Genomic DNA, 21,135 nt, shown 5'->3' with positions numbered 1-21,135 from the left:
TAGACCACATGTGATCCCTCCCTGTCGTCCGCTCTCTGGACTCAAAGTACGTGATGTGTTCACTAATTATTTTGTTACACCTCAAGGTGCTACTCCCTGGCAAGAAGATGCCTTAGCTCGTAAGTAGTATATGTTTTCTTAAGTCATAAAAGCATTATTCTTGAGAATTTTGGTGTGTGTCTTTTCTTACTGCTATCCTGTTTGATTTTGCTAACACATTACCTAACATGTTAAAACATAAACAACAACTCTTAGCGAATTAACTTGTTTTATTCTTAACTGTTTTTTCTGTGTAAAAATAAAAAAGCATATTTTTTCCATATGGCATAATGTTAACATCACATTTGTCATAAATTAGAGCCAACATAAAAGTTAAATAATATAACAAGAAAATAGTAGCCAGTCACTGTGTGAAAAATTCAAACCTACAAGTGATGGTAGGTCGGGGGTGGGGAAGGGGGGAGTCCTGCTTGGGTGTTTGCCCTTGGTTGGTGGGCAACCTCACTGTCACCCTGTGTGGTGGCAGATGTCACTTGGGTATGTAGCATCCTGGCAGGATCCAGTTGTGGGTGGGAGTAGGGGTAATTTGGATATTGTTGGGGGTAATCCTGACTGTAGGACTGCCCAATTTTAGCATATCCCCCAATATGGCCATGTCGGCCATACCCATGTGGGGACCAGCCTACAACATTTGGTCTGGTAAAGTGGCCATATTGGGCAGATGCGCTCTGGCCCATATATTGGACCTGTTGAGGCAAATTTGGGGTTGGGGCTGGCTGTGGTGGAGATGTTGGCATCCATGGAGGAGGAGGCTCAGAGTCTGATTGACCCTGCACTTCTTGCCTTCCCAGCATATGTATTTGGTTCTAATTGGAAAGCTGCCACCTTTCTAAAAAAGAAAATACTGTGCTGGAATTATTGGGTGGTGTGCATGCGTCAATCACTATTTTTATTGCCCCTCTGGCACACAGCCTGAACTCACGGGAAATTGGCCTGAGGTACCGTGCCAGACTGGGGCTATAAGCCTCCTCCCCATCATCATGAGCTGCTGTTGACAGGTAGTCCAAAACACCTCTGTCCACCTGCCTCCTGGTTCCTGTATCTGCTTCTTCTCTCCTGCACCGGCCACGTCGTGTGATGGCTGGAGCCTGGGGAGAGGTATCCAGAGCCAAGGTGGGGCTACTATTGTTGCCCTGGTCCTCTGGATATGCAGGCTGGCTTGCAGATGCCGGTGGTGGTGGTGGTGGTTGTTGAGTGCAGCTTGAAGGTGCTGAAGTTGGGCCAGCCTCTACAGCACCATCACCCACTGGATCGATCTGAACCTTGGAGTCGGAACCCTTCTCCCTCTCTTTAATGTTTGACTCAGTGCTTTATTAAGAAAAATTTTTTAAAAAGTTACTATTTGAGCCAAATAAAATGACTAGAATGCTGTTTAAACGCATGCACTTACGGTCTCAGATCCATAACAGGAGCTGGGAAATTGAGGCGGTTGTAGTATAGATATTTCCGCTTTGTGGGTGCGGCCGCTCCACTCCTGGCCTGCAGCTGTCTCTCCCGCCTATATTGGTCCCTACAGGTGCACCAACGTCTTGTTACATCATTCACTGCAATGTAACACAAAACACAAGTGTTCAGTTAGAAAAAAGGGTCTAGATTGCAAAACTTTGAACATACACTTGGCAATCAAGAGTGGAAAAACATGATTTTCTTTTATTATGCATCCAGACAAAATAGACTCATATGAACGTTTTGGGTCCGACAAAGGACCTTCATCAAAACATTCTTTAGCGAGAAATGAATAAAAGATGAGGTATTGAGGTATGGGGAAGAACATCTATTATTAAGCTGGGGCCCAAAGCAGTAGGTATATACTGGATAAGGTAGGGCCCAAAAATCAAGAAGAGCAGCGCATTTGTTGTGTGCACAATTTGCAATGGACTGGCGCTGGGTGCTCACGTCAGTAATTCAAGGTGCCACCATTCGTGGAGCTAGAATATACAGTATATTGACAAAATATTCTGAAATTACATTGTGGCCTAAAACTTTGCAAGTGTTTTAACTGTAAAGGAGGCCACATATTTGGACTATAATATACCAGAAAAAGCATTTAAATGTTATTTTGATTACACAAATTTCAAGTTTAACTTTACACAATTTTACAATATTGTACTTACTAATTAGCTCTTGTGCCTCATGAGATTTTTCAGCATAATCTGGGAACATCTCGGTACAGATTCATCTCCACGCTGCCTCCTTGCGTGCCCGGTCCGAATAGTGGGCATCCCTCTAATACCATAGTTCTGGCCTCTCTTGGACCAGAACTATGAGCATCTAGATGTTGATATGTGTGGACATGCTGGAGGAATCCGTGGAGGCGTTTTTCCTGTTTTTTTCGTGCTGGGTGCCAGTGAATTTTTTGCATGCCAAAGCTTCCTGACAATGCCTGATGCAACTTCCCGTCACCTGGAGAAGTCTTGCGTTTTTCTCGCAAGTCACATTTGTGGTCTGTGTGCAATCCAATTTTTTTCTCACACCCATAGACTTGCATTGGCGAGTCATGTCCGATAATCGGTGCCAATCGCAGCATGCTGCGTTTTTCTCAGCCCGATTAAAATGACGGAGAAAAAATTGGATGATGGGAGCTACCCCATAGATTAACATTGAGCCGAGTGCAATTCAATGTTTTATCGCATTACACTCATCCGTTTTTCTTGCTAGTGACTCCGGCCTTATACCCTTTCTCCTATCTAATTCTGTGAGCCGACCCTCAAACCACGCCAGCAATATATGAACTCCAATACCTTCTGAGCTTTGCACTGTGCCTCAAAAGTAGTATTCCTCCAAATATGGGGTATCGACGGACTTATGAAAATGCAAAATTTGGGGCCAAAATAACATTTTTGTGGAGAAAATGTGTTTTTAATATTTTCACGGCTCAACATTATAAACGTCTGTGATACACCTGGTGTTTCAAGGTGCTCACCATGCATCAAAATACATTCCGTAAGGGGTCTAGTTTCCAAAGTGGGTTCACTTGTGGGGGCTTTCCACTGTTTAGGCACATCAGGGGCTCTCCAAGTGGGACATGACATCCTCTAATAATTCCAGGAAATTTTACATTCAAAAAGTCAAATGACGCTCCTTCCCTTCCGAGCCCTGCCGTGTGCCCACACTGTAGTTTCCTCATATGGGGTATCTTTATACTCAGGAGAAATTGCACAACAAATTGTATGGCACAATTTCTCTTGTTACCCTTATGAAAATGCTAAATTTTATGCTAAAAATATATTTGTGGGGAAATTTTTATTTTTTTATTTTTACGGCTCATTGTTATAAACTTCTGTGAAGCACCTGAGGGTTCATTGTGCTCACCACACATCTAGGTCAGTTCCCTAAGGGGTCTAGTTTCCAATATGGTGTCACTTGTGGGGGATTTTCCCTGTTTAGGTACATCAGGGCTCTCCAAATGCAACATGGCATCCACCAATTGTTCCTGCAAATTTTGCATAAAAAAAGTCAAATGGTGTTTTTTTTCCCTCACATGCGGTATCTGCGTACTCAAGAGAAATTGACAGACAAATTTTACGGTTCTATTTCACCTGTTACCCTTATGAAAATGCAATATTTTGTGCTAAAAACATTTTTGAGGAAAATTTGATTTTTTTAATTTTTACAAACTTCTGTGAAGCACCTGAGGCTTCAATGTGCTCACCACACATCTAGTTCAATTCCCTGAGGGGTCTAGTTTCCAAAATGGTGTCACTTGTTGGGAATTTTCACTGTTTAGTCACATCAGAGGCTCGCCAAACGTGGGATGGTGTCCACTAATTGTCCCAGCAAATTTTGCATTCAAAAATTTAAATGGCACTCCTTCCCTTCCGAGCCCTGTCGTGCGCCCAAACAGTGGTTTTCTCCCTCACCTGGGGTATCGGCATGCTCAGGAGAAATTACACAACAAATTTTGGTGTCAATTTTTTCCTGTTACCTTTGTCAACATTAAAAAATGTTGGATCTGAAGTAATTTTTTTGCGAAAAAAAGTTAAATGTTAATTTTTTTCCACATTCCAAAAATTCCTGACAAACACCTGAAAGGTTAATAAACTTCTTCAATGTGGTTTTGAGCACCTTGAAGGGTGCAGTTTTTAGAATTGTCACATTTGGGTATCTTCTATGATATACACCCCCTCAAAGGGACTTCAAATGTGATGTGGTCCCTAAAAAATGAACTGCTGGTCATCCTTTAACCCTTAAAATTGTTCTGATTTAAAGTATACATGGGGAAATGTTATTTATTAAGTATTTTGTGTGACAGATCTCTGTGATTTAAAAGGAATCTGTCACCCCTTTTTTGAGATATCATATAAAGATATCATTCAATTGTGTGTCACATAAGGATTCTCTTTATCTTGCACTATAGGATCGGAATAAAGTGCAATAGGGTCTTATCTGACAAACAGGATAAAAAAGTTGTTGAAATTCTACTCACCTGCTAAAGGAGAGGTATAGCGCTCGGATTTAGATAGTCAGCTGCTGCACGCCAAAAGGTCAAACAAGTGACCGCCGAGATATCTGCTTAACTGGAGATTTTTTGGTTAAGTGCGCTGCTTGACATAGCACAAAATTACTGTTACATTCAAAGATCAATGTTTTATTCTCCTTCCCAACGCGTTTCGAAGTGTAAATCACTTCTTCCTCAGGGGTTGACATACATGAGAAAATAACATTGCCACAGGATTAAATACACTTTCTCATGTCTGTCATCCACTGAGGAAGAAGTGCTTTACACTTCGAAACGCGTTGGGAAGGAGAATAAGATATCGATCTTTGAATGCAACAGTAATTTTGTGTTATGTCAAGCAGTGCACTTAACCAAAAAATCTCGTTAAGCAGACAAGGATTATCTTAGTACTTTTGCTTCCCCCTGACCCCGCACCTTTCATGCATAAATACCTTTTTTATATCGGTCCAGATGTATGTAAATTGCTGGGGTCCGGTCCGATGGGCGGGGCTTATTCGCCTTCTTCCACCCCCCTCCTAGGCTTGCTGAATGTAACTTCATCTGTGAGTATCACAGATGCTGTTGTTTTTCAGTGCTTGCGCATTGAAAAGGCAGTCAGCACTTGCGCAGTATGCTTTGCCCAACTGTGGGCAAAGCATAAAATCGTTACTGCACATGCGCCGGTATTTTTCAGTGCTGTCTATGCCCCGGAAGTCTTCACATGCAGGACGCACTTCCTGGACATCGGCTGCCTAGTAAAGCCCTGCGTACCCCGGAAGCTGAGGAAGCTGAACATAGACCGCGCTGAAAAACACCGGCGCATGCGCAGTAACGATTATATGCTTTGCCCACAGTTTGGCAAAGCATACTGTGCAAGCGCCGGAGGCCTTTGCAATATGCAAACGCTGAAACACTATGTGAATGCAGGAAGAAGAAAGAAGAAATGCGTAGAGCAAGACAGGGAAGGGGGGGAACAGGCAAATAAGCCCCGCCCATCGGACCGGACAGCGGCAATTTAAATAATATAAATGAAAGGTGTGGGGTCAGGGGGAAGCAAAAGTACTAAGAGAATCCTTATGTGACACACAATTAAATGATATCTTTATAAGACATCTCAAAAAAGGGGTGACAGATTCCCTTTAAGAAAATGAGGATGAATGAACTCATGGAGATCAACATCCAACACTGTGGAGACACCATCACATGTTTCTCAACGCAGTGATTCTAGGGCAATGCCCCCACCCTTATGGGAAATATGTAAATATATGCAAAACACAAGCCGCGGAGACACCATCACATGTTTCTCAACGCAAGCAATGACTAGCCAGGTCTTTCCCCGGGAGGGAACAACCACGGGAAGGGCAGTCTCCAATGAAGGAAACCACCTATGCCAAAACATGGTATCCATCCACAGACAGCTGTTTCGGGGTATTGCCCCTCATCAGTGTGGAGTAGGAATCTGGCCAGTAGGAGCAATGCCTAGTAGAAGACTGTGAAAAAGAGGATGAATGAACTCATGGAGATCAACATCCAACACTGCAGAGACACCATCACATGTTTCTCAACGCAGTGATTCTAGGGCAATGCCCCCACCCTTATGGGAAATATGTAAATATATGCAAAACACAAGCCGCGGAGACACCATCACATGTTTCTCAACGCAAGCAATGACTAGCCAGGTCTTTCCCCGGGAGGGAACAACCACGGGAAGGGCAGTCTCCAATGAAGGAAACCACCTAAGCCAAAACATGGTATCCATTCACAGACAGCTGTTTCGGGGTATTGCCCCTCATCAGTGTGGAGTAGGAATCTGGCCAGTAGGAGCAATTCCTAGTAGAAGACTGTGAAAATGAGGATGAATGAACTCATGGAGATCAACATCCAACACTGCGGAGACACCATCACATGTTTCTCAACGCAGTGATTCTAGGGCAATACCCCCACCGTTATGGGAAATGTGTAAATATATGCAAAACACAAGCCGCGGAGACACCATCACATGTTTCTCAGCACAAGCAATGACTAGCCAGGTCTTTCCCCGAGAGGGAACAACCACGGGAAGGGCAGTCTCCAATGAAGGAAACCACCTATGCCAAAACTTGGTATCCATCCACAGACAGCTGTTTCGGGGTATTGCCCCTCATCAGTGTGGAGTAGGAATCTGGCCAGTAGGAGCAATGCCTAGTAGAAGACTGTGAAAATGAAGATGAATGAACTCATGGAGATCAACATACAACACTGCGGATCCAACACAGCTGTTTCGGGGTATGTTGAGAAACATGTGATGGTGTCTCCGCAGTGTTGGATGTTGATGTCCATGAGTTCATTCATCCCATTTTCACAGTCTTCTACTAGGCATTGCTCCTACTGGCCAGATTCCTACTCCACACTGATGAGGGGCAATACCCCGAAACAGCTGTCTGTGGATGGATACCATGTTTTGGCATAGGTGGTTTCCTTCATTGGAGACTGCCCTTCCCATGGTTGTTCCCTCCTGGGGAAAGACCTGGCTAGTCATTGCTTGCGTTGAGAAACATGTGATGGTGTCTCCGCGGCTTGTGTTTTGCATATATTTACATATTTCCCATAAGGGTGGGGGCATTGCCCTAGAATCACTGCGTTGAGAAACATGTGATGGTGTCTCCGCAGTGTTGGATGTTGATCTCCATGAGTTCATTCATCCTCATTTTCACAGTCTTCTACTAGGCATTGCTCCTACTGGCCAGATTCCTACTCAACACTGATGAGGGGCAATACCCCGAAACAGCTGACTGTGGATGGATACCATGTTTTGGCATAGGTGGTTTCCTTCAATGGAGACTGCCCTTCCCGTGGTTGTTCCCTCCCGGGGAAAGACCTGGCTAGTCATTGCTTGCGTTGAGAAACATGTGATGGTGTCTCCGCGGCTTGTGTTTTGCATAGATTCCCTTTAAGGGCATGAAAAAAGTTTGAAAATGTAAAATTTTTCAACGTTTTCGTCAAATTTCCATTTTTTTCACAAATTAAACACAAGTCAATTCAAATACATTTTACCACTATCATGAAGTGCAATATGTCATGAAAAAACAATCTCAGAATCACTGGAATCCATTGAAGTGTGTCAGAGTTATTACCTCATAAAGTGACAGTTGTCAGAATTGTAAAAATTGGCCTGGTCATTAACGTGCAAACCACCTTCATGAGTGAAGTAGTTAAGATTGTTTTTTGTAGTTCATTTCTCTATACAATGGCATGTAAAAGTTTTTGCACCCCTAGTCAAAATTACTGGTATTGTGAACAGTTAAGCAAGTTGAAGATGAAATAATCTCTTAAAGGCCTAAAGTTAACGTTAAAGATGACACATTTACTTTATATTTTATATTTTGCGTAAAAAAATATACATTTTCATCTTTTTCATTTTAAAAATTACAAAAACAGCATCCCTTTTGAAAGTATCACAGCATGTAAACACATTTTGCAGCCAGACAAGATTTTTACAGTTTTTGTTTGAGAGATTTTCTTTCATTCTTCTGGAATATTCTTCCAGTTCTGGGAGATTCCTGGGCTGTCTTGCATGCACTATTATTTTGAGGTCTAGCCACAGATTTTCAATGATGTTCAGATCAGGAGACTGTGAGAGTTATTGTAAAACCTTCATATTGCACCTTTTGAGGTAGTCTATAGTGGATTTTGATTTGTGTTTAGGATCGTTATCCATTTGTAGAAGCCATCCTCTTTTCAATTTCAGCTTTTCTTTTTTTACAGATGGTGTTATGTTTACATTAAGAATTTGTTGAAATTTCATTGAATCCATTCTTTCCGCTATCCGTGAAATGTTCTCCGTGCCAATGGCTGCATTGCAATCCCAAAGCATGATTGATCCACCACCATGCTTAATGGTTTCCGAGATGTTCTTTTCCTGAAATTCTGTGCCCGTTGATTATTGTGGCTAAAGAGTTCTCATATATCCACATGACTTGTTTACAAAATGTATCGGGCTCGTTTAGATGTTCTTTTGCATACTTTGGATGCTAATTTTTATGGTGAGAACGCATGAGAGGTTTTCTTCTGATGACTCTTCCATGAAGGCCTAATTTGAGCAGGTGTCTGGGACCAGTAGAATAATGTATCTCTACTTCAGAGTCTGCTAAATCTTTCTGAAGGTCTTTTGCAGTCAAGCAGGGTTCTACTTTGGCAATCCTAAGAGCAGCTCTCACTGAAATTTTGCTTGGTCTTCCAGATCTTATCTTGCCCTCCTCTGTTCCTGTTTACTGCCATTTCGAACTGAGGAAAGGGCAACTTTAAAATGCTGTGCTATCTTCTTATAACCTTCTTCTGCTTTGTGGGTCTTCACCATTTTCATTTTTAGAATGCTAGGCAGTTGCTTTGAAGAACCTATGGCAGCTGTTTTTTTGGTACAAGGTTAGAGAAGCTTGGAAATTTGCATCACCTGACCTTTTCTAACGATTATAGTGAACAAGCTGTAACCCTAAGAGGCTAAATAAGATCTGAAACCTTGGTCAAAGTTATCTGAACACACAAATCTCCAAGGGTGCCCAAACTTTTTCATTGGCCCATTTTCCATTTTGTAATTTTTAAAATGTAAAAGATGAAAATATATATATTTTTTTCCCGTTAAACAAAAAAGAAAATGTGTTATCTTCAATTTTAGGCCTTTTAGAGATCATTTCATCTTCAACTTGATTACCGTAACTGTTCACAATAACAGTAATTTCAACCAGGGATAACCAAACTTTTACATGCCACTGTAATTCATACATTTCACTCTCTGATGATATTCCTTTTAGGACTTCTCCACACGTTCATGTAATACACATATGTTAAAAACCGGTACTGGTGTCAACAGTATTTTTCTGGTATTGATGAAGAAAGAAATTACAAAGCTTCTCCTATTCTTCGCAATGTTAAACAGCACACTGATGCCATTCATGTGCTCTACGTGCTTTGCATGGACACACAGTCTATGCAAAAACACGGACATGTGAACAGCACTATAGACGGCTCTTCCGACAATTAATACAACCTGTGATGCTCTGGTTGACAGATATACTGATTTTATTGAATAATATTTTTTATTAACAGTATATTTGACATGCTTATAATAGGACATATAGATGTATATGTACAGTTAGGTCCATATATATTTGGACAGAGATATCATTTTTCTAATTTTGGTTCTAGACACTACCACAATGAATTTCAAACAAAACAATTCAGATGCAGCTGAAGTTCAGACTTTCAGCTTTCATTTGAGGGTATCCACATTAAAATTGGGTGACGGGTTTAGGAGTTTCAGCTCCTTAACATGTGCCACCCTGTTTTTAAAGGGACCAAAAGTAATTGGACAGATTAAATAATTGTAAATAAAATGTTCATTTCTAGTACTTGGTTGAAAACCCTTTGTTGGCAATGACTGCCTGAAGTCTTGAACTCATGTACATCACCAGACGCTGTGTTTCCTCCTTTTTGATGCCTAACTGTGGACCTAACTGTATATCTATATAATATACTGTATATATATATGTATATTGTGCAGATATATATGTAATACTACTGCATAACTCAGAAGCAATTTTTTTATATATATATTTTTAAAGGAAACTTTCACAGGATTTTTATATTTAAACAGATTACTTAATCCAATAATTGGTGCTGATCCATTGATTCTAGTTCCAAAGTTATGTCCACTGGAAATAATGGTGCAAATTTCCCTTTCAGCCAACTGGGAGTATACTACAGTACTCCTCTTTGGGAATTTACTTTTTCTTCTCTGATGCACAGCCACACTCAAGGAGAAGTTCTGTGGTATAGTCCCAGTTGCTTTAGCCTTTCATGGCCAATGACGTTTAGATACATCGTCAATCGTGTCTCTGCCTTTGATGCGGGGACTGACGCTGAGCCTGCACAAGACAGCTTACTTGATCAGCTGTCATGTGCATCTAACAGGTTTGGGTGAATTTGCGATTCAACCATGGCTGTTAACATTTTAAATGTCACTGTTGATCTCTGATGGTGGCATTTAACTCATGCTAACAGGAAGAGCATCAGAACACACACCCATTGGCACCCTTGTCAAATGATCATGTGTCACCAATGGGTTGTCATAACAGCTAGGGGTCTGCAGATGACCCCAGTGCCTGTCATTGTGATTCAACTATCAGATGATTGCAACTTCAAGTCTCCTAAGGGGACTTTTGAAGCCGGTAGAAAGTAAAAAAAAAGTTTTTAAAAAATATTTTAAAAAGCACAAGTTCAAAACACATACCTTTTGCCACATTCAAAATAAAAAAAAATAAAACAATAAAAAATACACATATTTGATATTGCCTCGTTAAGAAATGCCCAATCTATCAAAATATCGGTAAACAGCATAATGAGAAAAAATGTAAAAACTCCAGAATTGCGTTTTTATGGTCGCTGCAAAAAATTCCAGTAAAAAGCAATAACAAGCTATAAAAACATCATATTCATCCCAAAATGGTATCAATAAAAATGTCAGCTCTGTGCGCAAAATATAAGCCCTCACCCAGCCCGGGATCCAGAAAAATGGAGACATTGGAAGTTTTTTTTTTCTTTGCTTATAAACTTTGAATTTTGTTTTCATCGCTTAAATAAAAAAGAATCTATACATGTTTGATAGCTGCACACTTGTACTGACCTGGGGAATCATATTGGCAGCTTTAGCATTTAGTAAACATAGTAAATAAAAAAGCAAAAAAAAAATTGTGGAATTGCACTTTTTTCTCAATTTCACTGCACTTAGTTTATTTTTCCCCATTTTTCAGTACACGGTATGATAAAGTCAATGGTGTCATTCAAAAGTACAACTCATTATGTAAAATATAAGCTCTCTCATGGCCATTTCGACGGAAAATAAAAAAGTTATGGCTCCAGGAAGAAGGGGAGCAAAAAACAAAAGCGCAAAAACAGAAAATCACCTCGGGTGAAGGCATTAAAGGGAAATTTTGCACCATTATTACTAGAGAACACAACTTTGGAACGGTGGAGCATAGAAGAAGAGAAACTGTTCCAGAATCTGTAGAACGGCACCAATTGGAGGAGGTACTGAGTTTAAAAAATCTTTAAAAATGCAGCTATTTGTCGATTTTAACCAACAAGATTTTATTTTCCTTGTGCTCTATGTATTCAATTTGTAAGAAAACCTTCATTCTTGGGCTTTGTAGTTAAAGAAAAGCAGGAGTGGACAATACATGAAGCCTTTTAAGAGTAGTACAGCATAGATGACCTGTGCTGTCCGAATGATTATAGTTTTTCTTTCTGCATCATCTGCCAAATTAAAAATAAAAGATGGGTGTGTTAGTATAAAATGTTTCATATGGTGATGTGTTTAGAGCATGACTACGGTAGTTTGTTTTTTTAAAGCATGATCAATTACAACTGCATTTTTCATCCACTTCTTTTTGCACATTCTGTATATGCTATTTTGCTCAGACCTGTGTTCCACATTATGCACTTCATATATTCATTTGTGTTCACATGCATTTATGTACTGTATATTTTTCTGACTACCATTGGGCTATTAACTGGGTTTTTGCTACAGCCCACATTTTTTTCTTTTCTCTAAGTTGGGGGGTGCACAACCTGCGACCCTGATGCCTCTTCCGGCTCGTGATGCCATTCTCTGCGGCCTTCAATCATGGATATGGATAGAAAAATGCTTATATGACAGATTAACTATATGTGAGCAGAAGAGTAGTGGTAGAAGCTGAGGAGCAGGGACTGCAAAGTATTAATGGTGCCTTGTGTGGACATCTTTGGAAGGCTCATCGATCAGGAGAATGGGGTCTTGTCACCCAACAGGCACTCCAGAAAGCAGTATGTAAGTTAGGCAGGTGGCCATCCATAAGGGTGACTCCACTGAAGATTATGGGAATTGTGAAACCTTAGGGTAAGTGCACACATAGTTTTTTGGTTGTGCGGATTTTGTTGGAAAATCCGCAGGTAAATCCGCAGGACAAAAGTCCTGCGGTTTATCTGGGGATTAGCCTGCGGTTTTGCCCTGCGGTTTCACACCTCATAATGATAAGGTGTGAAACTGCAGCGGAAACCGCACAAAGAATTGACATGCTGCGGATTGTAACCCGCAGCAAAACCGCGCGGAAAAATCCGCAGCATGTGCACAGCGTTTTTTTTTCCATAGGAAATAAAGGTACTGTACAACGCAGCAGAATCAAAATACAATGAAAAAATAACAGCACTGTGTGCACTATAAGAAGTTTGCCCATCTAAATCATTCTGAAACTTATTCAAATAGTATTTGTCAAGTTTTTTTTTCATTTAGATTTTGGAGCAGAAGTCACGTTTAAATCCCTAACAAAAACCTGTGAACGTATTATTAGACTGCAGATTAGTGGCGGTAAGAGTGCTGTAAATAGAATTTATATCAGACTTTTATGGTATATACTTACAATATTCCATAAATGTCACAGAATGTATTAGCAATTTAATTTTTAGTGACACCTCCAGAGTGGTTCAGTATGACAATGCAGCCCTTGTGCCAAAAAAGCTTGTGTACCCCTGCTGTAAGTCATTTCTGCACATAGTAATCTCGATTTAACTACTGTAGTGTTGTACATGTGTTTTCTTATTTGCACTGCATACTTTTATCTGATCTATATTCACATTTTGCATTTTCATTCTTTAGTGCATACACTATTCATTTCTCCAGGTGGTCTGCACAGCCCCGTCTTTTTCGGCTCCAGGTTGCCTTGGTAATGTGATCAAGCAGGCTTTATGGAGCGTCCTCACTCACCAGGGCCGTGGGGTACTCGGTACCGGGCCGGTTGATCTTCTCAACAGGGGGTTGTCACGGCAGCAGTGACCTGGTCCGTGGCCCTGGGGCTCCATTACGAAAGGGGGTTGTTTCAGTGTGCTTTTGGTGGTGAAAGTTTATAAGTGATTCGTGACGCCACCTGTGGTGTTCGGCAATAGAGATGTAATCCGACGCTGCAAGCAGATCCTCTGGGACAGATGGTGTGGTGCAGCAGTCATGTTATAGCCCTCCACAGGCAGGGCTGTAGTCTCAGGGCAGTGTAGGTGAAGTGACACTTAGATGGTGTAGTGTCAGGCGCAAGGGATGTAGCAGTGCTGGGCAGGTTGGCGCCGGAATAAGTGGAGGACACCAGGGCATGTAGTTCCAAAGCTTTACTCACAGTCTGTTGCAGGTACAGGTGCCCGCATCCGTGCCGTGTCCTCCGGGTCAGGAGCTCAGCCAACTTCCAGGCAAGATGAAGTAATCCTTTCCAACACTCCGCCAACATATGTGCCTTTTCTGAATGTCTCCTCTTATAGCGCCTTTGAATGAAGTACGCCTAGCACTGAGTTACACTGGAGTTCCTCCTGTCAGATGTTCCTATGAACTCTACTTGTATGGCAGACAGCTGTAGCCTGCTTCGGGGACTCCTTGCTACTAAGTCCCGGCTCACTAATATGTTGCTGTTGTTCCCCCAAGTCTCAGGTGGGAATAAAGTGGTCACTACTTATATTCCTCCGCTGTCTGCTGCAGGACCATTAGTATCCGTACAACCTCGCGGACCGGACCCCAGCCTTGCGCTTAGAACTTGAAAAGGGTTCTCCTCTAACCCTGGTCCTTGTTCTCTTATTCTCCTTACGTTCCATGCTAATCCTTCTTCCCAATGGAGAATCAAGCTTTCTTTCTCTGTCTCCGTCCTGTGCCAGCAGACCCAGATCACTGTGGCCTGCTGCGGCACTTCCTCCTTCCATCCCTCTCCGGGGATCTTCTCTGTCTCACACTCCGTCCGTCTACATCCTCACTCTCTGACTGAATGCAAGGACTGACTGACTAACTCAACTCTTCCCGCTCTTTTGTGTCAACTAAACTCCACCCACCTCCCAGCACATTTTGTGTTCCAAGCAGGGAGCCACCAAGGGGTGCTATGCTACACTCCAAGCACGGAGCCGCCGAAGGTGCTTTTCTACACTACTTTGTGGTGTGGGGTGCAGGTGTTGGAGCATGGTCAGGTGTCTCCACCTTACCTGGATAGTGGGGTACCACACCTCAGGAGGAGGTGCAGTACCTCCGTGGCGACTGAACCCTCAGGGGCGCCACATTTACATCTGCACTTTGCGTGTGGGAGGGTTGAGCAGCGTGACTTAAGTAGCCGAAAAATGGCACAGGGAGTCGGTGTAAATGGCAGCAGAAGCACTATTGCCAAAAGCAATACAGTTAAGTAATTTCTTTTTGATTGCTGTTCTTTAATTTAACCCCTTCACCCTAGGGCGACTTTTTTTTTCTTTTTTTCATTTTATCCTCTCCTTCTTCCAGTAGCCAATACTTTTTTATTTTTCCATCCACATAGCTGTATGAGGCTTGTTTTTTGCGGGACGAGTTGTACTTTTGAATGACTTGAATTAATGAATGAATCATTCATTTTATTAAGTAATGGCACTGGAAAGTGAGAAAAAAATTTCAAGTGCATTGAAATTGCAAAAAAGTAGCAATTTTGCAATTTTTTTTTCACCGTGTACACTATACAGTAAAACTGAGCTGGCAATATGATTCTCCAGGTCAGAAGGATTACGCAGATACCAAAGATGTATTTTTTTTTTTTATTTAAGTGATGAAAAAAAATCTGAAATTTGTAAAAAAAAACCCATTTGCTTCTGTTGCCATTTTCCGAGACCCGAAATGCTTTCATTTTTTGAGATATGGGGCTGAGCTGAGTTTTGACTGATACCATTTTGTGGTAGACACAATGTTTTGATAACCTCCTATTCCATAATGTGAAAAAAAATGTAATTCTGATGTTTTGATTTTTCTCTCATTACTTTATACCGTTTACAGATAGGATTAATTTATTTTATATTTTGTTTGGAGTTTTACGCAGCGATACTAAATATGTGTCATTTTTTTCTTGCTTTATTTTTAATAGGGTAAAAGAGGGGTGATTTGAACTTTTGTGTTTTTGTTTTGATATTTTTAACCTTTTTTTTTTACTTTTTACGGTATTTAATAGTCCCCTTAGGGAACTTGAAGCTGTTATCTTATGATTGCTTGTACATCAGCACTGCTATATACAGCTAAAATGTATAGCTATCATGATCTCCTATGAACACCAGCTACAGGCTGGGTTTCACAGGAAAATCACAATGACAGGCATGAGGGTTTTCAGCAGCCCCCAGGCTGTCAGGACAACACATCCGCACCCCATGATCAGGTCACAGGCATGCCGATGGGCTCATGGCGCTTCCCCTGCTGGAGCTTGTTAATTGACGCTGTCAGAGCTCAGCTCCACCCGCAGCCTTTAAAGGCACATGATGACTGATTAATCATTGTTTGTGACTTATTGATTTCAGTTTAACTATTTATCCACTCGGAAGCTCATTATATTATATATTTTAACGAAGATATCGCAATTCATTCACCTAAGGTATTTTTTACAATTCGGTACTATGGGTTTGTACAATACAATAAGTAGAGACCTGAATTATTCATCATTTATATATTATTATATATGTTTTTCATGTATTGGTCCCAGTTTTTTTTATATAATGATTGGATATGTTCTTGTTTCACATCACTTTCAACTATGTGTTTTTTTTAATCATGTTTTTTGAGAAATAAACAATGACTATTTTTTTTATTTGATCATTCTAGTGGCCTTTTACTCCTCTCTTTGATGTTTTCTGCTTTTTAGGGGGGTTCTGGTAATGACAGTGTATTTCTAGTACTAATATTGGGGTCATTGATGACTAGGAAAGCATAGCTGGTTATAGCTGTACATTCAGATGAAAAGAAAAACTGCCACACTGAATGCCATCAAGATCCACTGCCATGAAGATCCAATGAATTGCCAATCAATGATGCCTTAGGTTTGCGCTATGGGAAACAAGTCTAGAGACGCTGAAGGTCATGATAAAATGTTTAGGCCAAGCAGGCTGCTCACAGTAGCATAAGAAACATGTGGCCTAGCATTACATTATAAAATGGCTCCTGGTACACTTTGGAGAAATGACTGACCCACTGGTTAAATGATTGAACAACTCTGTTCTGCAATTCAAATTGGCTAAACCTAAGGTTTCAAGCTGTGTCTGAATATTATATTTGGCTAAAAACCAGACATCCAGCTACAGGTGTTCCATAGACCACACGCCACCGCTCTCAACGGCTATTATGATGAAGATCAAGATGGCAGTGGAAGCTGATTATAGGCCTATCCTCTTCAGCGATGACTCCTGCTTTTGTCTTGCATACAATGATAGCCGAAAATTGATATGGTGATTGCATGGGCAATGCCATAAAGAGGCCTTCAGGAGGGAACTGTACCCTGCTCCTACTATTGGAATTATTGTGTGGGGTGGCATAACATTTGGAATCCAGGCACCCTTATTCTTAACCCCAGATACACTAACAGCTTGGCGTTACATTGATTTGGTGGTGAAAGCGGTGGTACTGCTATTTCTGGAAAGTTCCCCAGGAACGTTTTTCAACACAATGCCTGACCGCATCTTGCTTGTGCTACTGTAAGCATCAAGATCATCTGGAATGTCATTGGTCAGTAATTACAAAGGGCGATGCCAGCAGCAAATCTTGCTGTTTTTTGTGCCCAAGTGAATTCAGCATGGCCGAATATTCCACAATCATTATAACATCATTGATAGCATATAATCATAGAATCATAGAATGGTAGAGTTGGAAGGGACTTCCTGGATCAACTGGTCCAACCCAATGCTCAAAGCAGGATTCACTAAATCATCCCAGACAGATGTCTGTCCAGCCTCTGTTTGAAGACTTCCATTGAAGGAGACCTCACCACCTCTCGTGGTAGCCTGTTACACTCATTTATCACCCTAAGTGTCATAAAGTTTTTTGTAATATCTAATCTGTGTCTCCTCCCATTCAGTTTCATCCCATTGTTTTTAGTGTTTCCTTGTGCAAATGAGAATAAAGATGACCCTTCTACAATGTGACAGCCCTTGAGATATTTGTAGACAGCTATTAAGTTTCCTCTCAGTCTTCTTTTTCTGCAAGCTAAACATTCCCAAATCCTGTAACCGTTCCTCATAGGACATGGTTTGCAGAAAGATCACCATTCTGGTCGCTCTTCTCTGAACTTGCTCCAGTTTGTTGATGTCTTTTTTAAAATATGGTGCCCAAAACTGGACACAGTATTCCAGTTGAGGTCTGACCAAAGAGGAGTAGAGCGTAATAATGACTTCATGTGATCTAGACTGTATGCTCCTGTTAATACACTGGGTGCAGAATTATTCAGGAAATGAGTATTTTGATCACATCATCCTTTTTATACATGTCCTACTCCAAGCTGTATAGGCTGGAAAGCCAGCTGCCAGTTATGTAAATCAGGTGATTTGCATCTCTGTAATGAGGAGGGGTGTGGTCTAATGACATCAAAACCCTATATAAGGTGAGCTTAATTATTAGGCAACTTCCTTTCCTTTGGCAAAATGGGTCAGAAGAGAGATTTGATGAACTCTGAAAAGTCAAAAATTGTGAGATGTCTTGCAGAGGGATGCAGCAGTCTTGAAATTGCCAAACTTTTGAAGCGTGATCACCGAACAATCAAGCGTTTCATGGCAAATATCCAACAGGGTCGCAAGAAGTGTGTTGATAAAAAAGGCGCAAAATAACTGCCCATGAATTGAGGAAAATCAAGCGTGAAGCTGCCAAGATGCCATTTGCCACCAGTTTTGCCATATTTCAGAGCTGCAACATTACTGGAGTATCAAAAAGCTCAAGGTGTGCCATACTCAGGGACATGGCCAGGTAAGGAAGGCTGAAAAACGACCACCTTTCAACAAGAAACATAAGATAAAATGTCAAGACTGGGTCAAGAAATATCTTAAGACTGATTTTTGTAAGGTTTTAGGGACTGATGAAATGAGAGCGACTCTTGATTGGCCAGATGGATGGGCCCGAGGCTGGATCAGTAAAGGGCAGAGAGCCCCACTCTGACTCAGACGCCAGCAAGGTGGAGGTTGGGTACTGGTATGGGCTGGTATCATCAAAGATGAACTTGTAGGACCTTTTCGGGCTGAGGATGGAGTGAAGCTCAGCTCCCAGACCTACTGGCAGTTTCTGGAAGACACTTTCTTCAAGCAGTGGTACAGGAAGAAGTCTGTATCGTTCAAGAAAAACATGATTTTCATGCAGGACAATGCTCCATCACATGCATCCAAATACTCCACAGCGTGGCTGGCCAGTAAAGGTCTAAAAGAAGAAAAAATAATGATCTGAACCCCATAGAGAACCTGTAGTCCCTCATAAAATGTGAGATCTACAGGGAGGGAAAACAGTACACCTCTCCGAACAGTGTCAGGGAGGCTGTGGTGGCTACGGCACGCAATGTTGATCGTAAACAGGTCAAGCAACTGACAGAATCTATGGATGGAAGGCTTCTGAGTGTCATCGCAAAGAAAGGTGGCTATATTGGTCACTGATTTTTTTTGTTTTGTTTTTGAATGTTAGAAATGTTTATTTCTAAATTTTTTGTTGCTCTATTGATTTGCCTGGTGAAAATAAACAAGTGAGATGGGTATATATTTGGTTTTTATTAAGTTGCCTAATAAATCTGCACTGTAATCGTTACCTGCACAAACAGATATCCTCCTAAGATAGCCAAATCTAAAAAAAAAACACTCCAACTTCCAAAAAGCTTTGATATCTATGAGTCTTTTGGGTTGATTGAGAACATAGTTGTTATTCAATCATAAAAAGAATCCTTTAAAATACAACTTGCCTAATAATTCTGCACACGGTGTACATCCCAGAATTGTATTTGCCTTTTTTGATGCTGCATCACACTGTTGACTCATGTTCAGTCTGTGATCTATTAGTCTTTTTCACATGCGTTGTTGCTCAACCCTATTTCTCCCATTCTTTTAGTTGCTGCCCACTGCTCCAGTTTAACAATATCTTTTTGAATCCTCTTTATCTCTTCTTTAGTATTAGCTATCCCTCCAAGCTTTGTTTCATCAGTAAATTTAATCAGTTTACCCTTAATTCCTTCATCTAAATCATTGATAAATATGTTGAACAATACAGGGCCCAGGACAGAGCCCTGTGATACCCCATTTGAGACATTCTTCCAACTGGATGTGCAGCCATTTACGACCATTCTTTGGTTCCAATCACTAAGCCAGTTATGAATTCATCTAACAGTTGCCTTGTCCATTCCGTACTTAATCATTTTTTCAATAAGGATGGTGTAAGATACTTTGTCGAATGCTTTGCTGACGTCAAGATATACTATATCTACAGCATCTCCCTGATCTACCCAGTCAGTGATTCTGTCATAGAAGGAAATTAAGTTAGTCTGGCAGGACTTATTAATTACAAACCCATGCTGACTCTGGTTAATCACTTCATTCTTATCCAGGTACTTACATACATGTTGTTTAAAAATTGGTTCAAAGATCTTTCCTGGTATAGAAGTCAGACTCACCGGACTATAATTCCCTGGGTCCAACTTCTTCCCCTTTTGGAAGATAGGAACAACATTTGCTCTTCTCGAGTCTTCTGGGACTTCTCCTGTTCTCTAAGAATTTTCAACGATTATGGAGAGTGGTTCAAAAATTTCTTCTGCTATCTCTTTCAGTACTCTGCAGTCATCTGGACCAGGAGACCTGAATTCATTTAGGCTAGCTAAGTGTTTCCTCACTATCTTTCTGTTTATAGATATCCTGGATTCTTCTATTCCCTTAATAGGACAGTGAAGATCAGTTTATGTTACATTTCCTTTCTGAGAGAAAACAGATGCCAAATAGGAATTTAAAAGTTCGGCCTTCTCAACATCCTTTCTTACCATTTCATCATTTTTATCCTGTAAGAATCCTAAAGCATGTTTGACTATTTTTTACTTTTGACATATCCCCAAAATCCTTTTTTTTAATCTTTTTTTACATGTCTTGCAAGCCTTAATTCATTGTCAGCTTTAGCTAATCTGGTGCGTCCCATGCAGGTTCTGCAGACAGCATTATATTCTTCTTTAGATATGCCTATCTCTCCATTTGATAAACATTTATTTCTTCCTTTTTAACATGTGATTAAGTTCTGTGTTCATCTATCCTGGTTTCCTTAAATGCTTCCTATTCTTCCCTCTTTTCAGAATTGTTAACAATTGTGTTTTGAGAATCTCATTTTTCAAAATTTCCCATCCTTTCCAGACATTTTTGTCCATAACCCCTTAACGACCAAGCCATTTTGTAGGTTAAAGATCAGGCCTTAATTTTGAAATCAGACCACTATCACTTTATGTGCTTATAACTCTGGAACGCTTCAACGGATCCTGCGTATTCTGAGAATGTTTTTTTATGATATATTGTACTTCATGTAAGTGGTAAAATTTCTTTGATATGACTTGCATTTATTTATGAAAAAAATGGAAATATGGCGAAAATTTTAAAAATTTTTCAATTTTCAAACTTTTAACTTCTATGCCCTTAAATCAGAGAGATATGCCGCAAAAAATAGTTAATAAATAACATTTCCCACATGTCTACTTTACATAAGCACAATTTTGGAACCAAAATTTTTTTTGTTAGGAAGTTATAAGGGTTAAAATTGACCAGCAGTTTCTCATTTTTACAGCAAAATTTACAAAACCATTTTTTTAGGGACCACATCACATTTGAAGTCT

The 21,135-nt window shown here is 40.6% G+C and overlaps 1 gene segment (V, D, J or C); it reads right to left on the bottom strand.

The window, feature by feature from the left end:
- Positions 1–9,535: 9,535 nt before the first annotated feature.
- Positions 9,536–21,135, bottom strand: part of LOC141052549 (T-cell receptor gamma chain C region C7.5-like) — a 53,058-nt gene continuing 41,458 nt past the window's right edge. Inside the window, 1 exon segment of the C gene segment in view lies at positions 9,536–11,785. Within this exon segment, the coding sequence occupies positions 11,664–11,785 (122 nt within the window).

Source organism: Dendrobates tinctorius, unplaced genomic scaffold (genome assembly GCF_039654945.1).
Source record: "Dendrobates tinctorius isolate UK_male_01 unplaced genomic scaffold, ASM3965494v1 ptg000162l, whole genome shotgun sequence".
In the NCBI taxonomy this organism is placed as follows: Eukaryota; Metazoa; Chordata; class Amphibia; order Anura; family Dendrobatidae; genus Dendrobates; species Dendrobates tinctorius.
The sequence above is the reverse complement of the archived record's forward strand: the minus strand, read 5'-3'. Positions and strand labels throughout refer to the sequence as shown.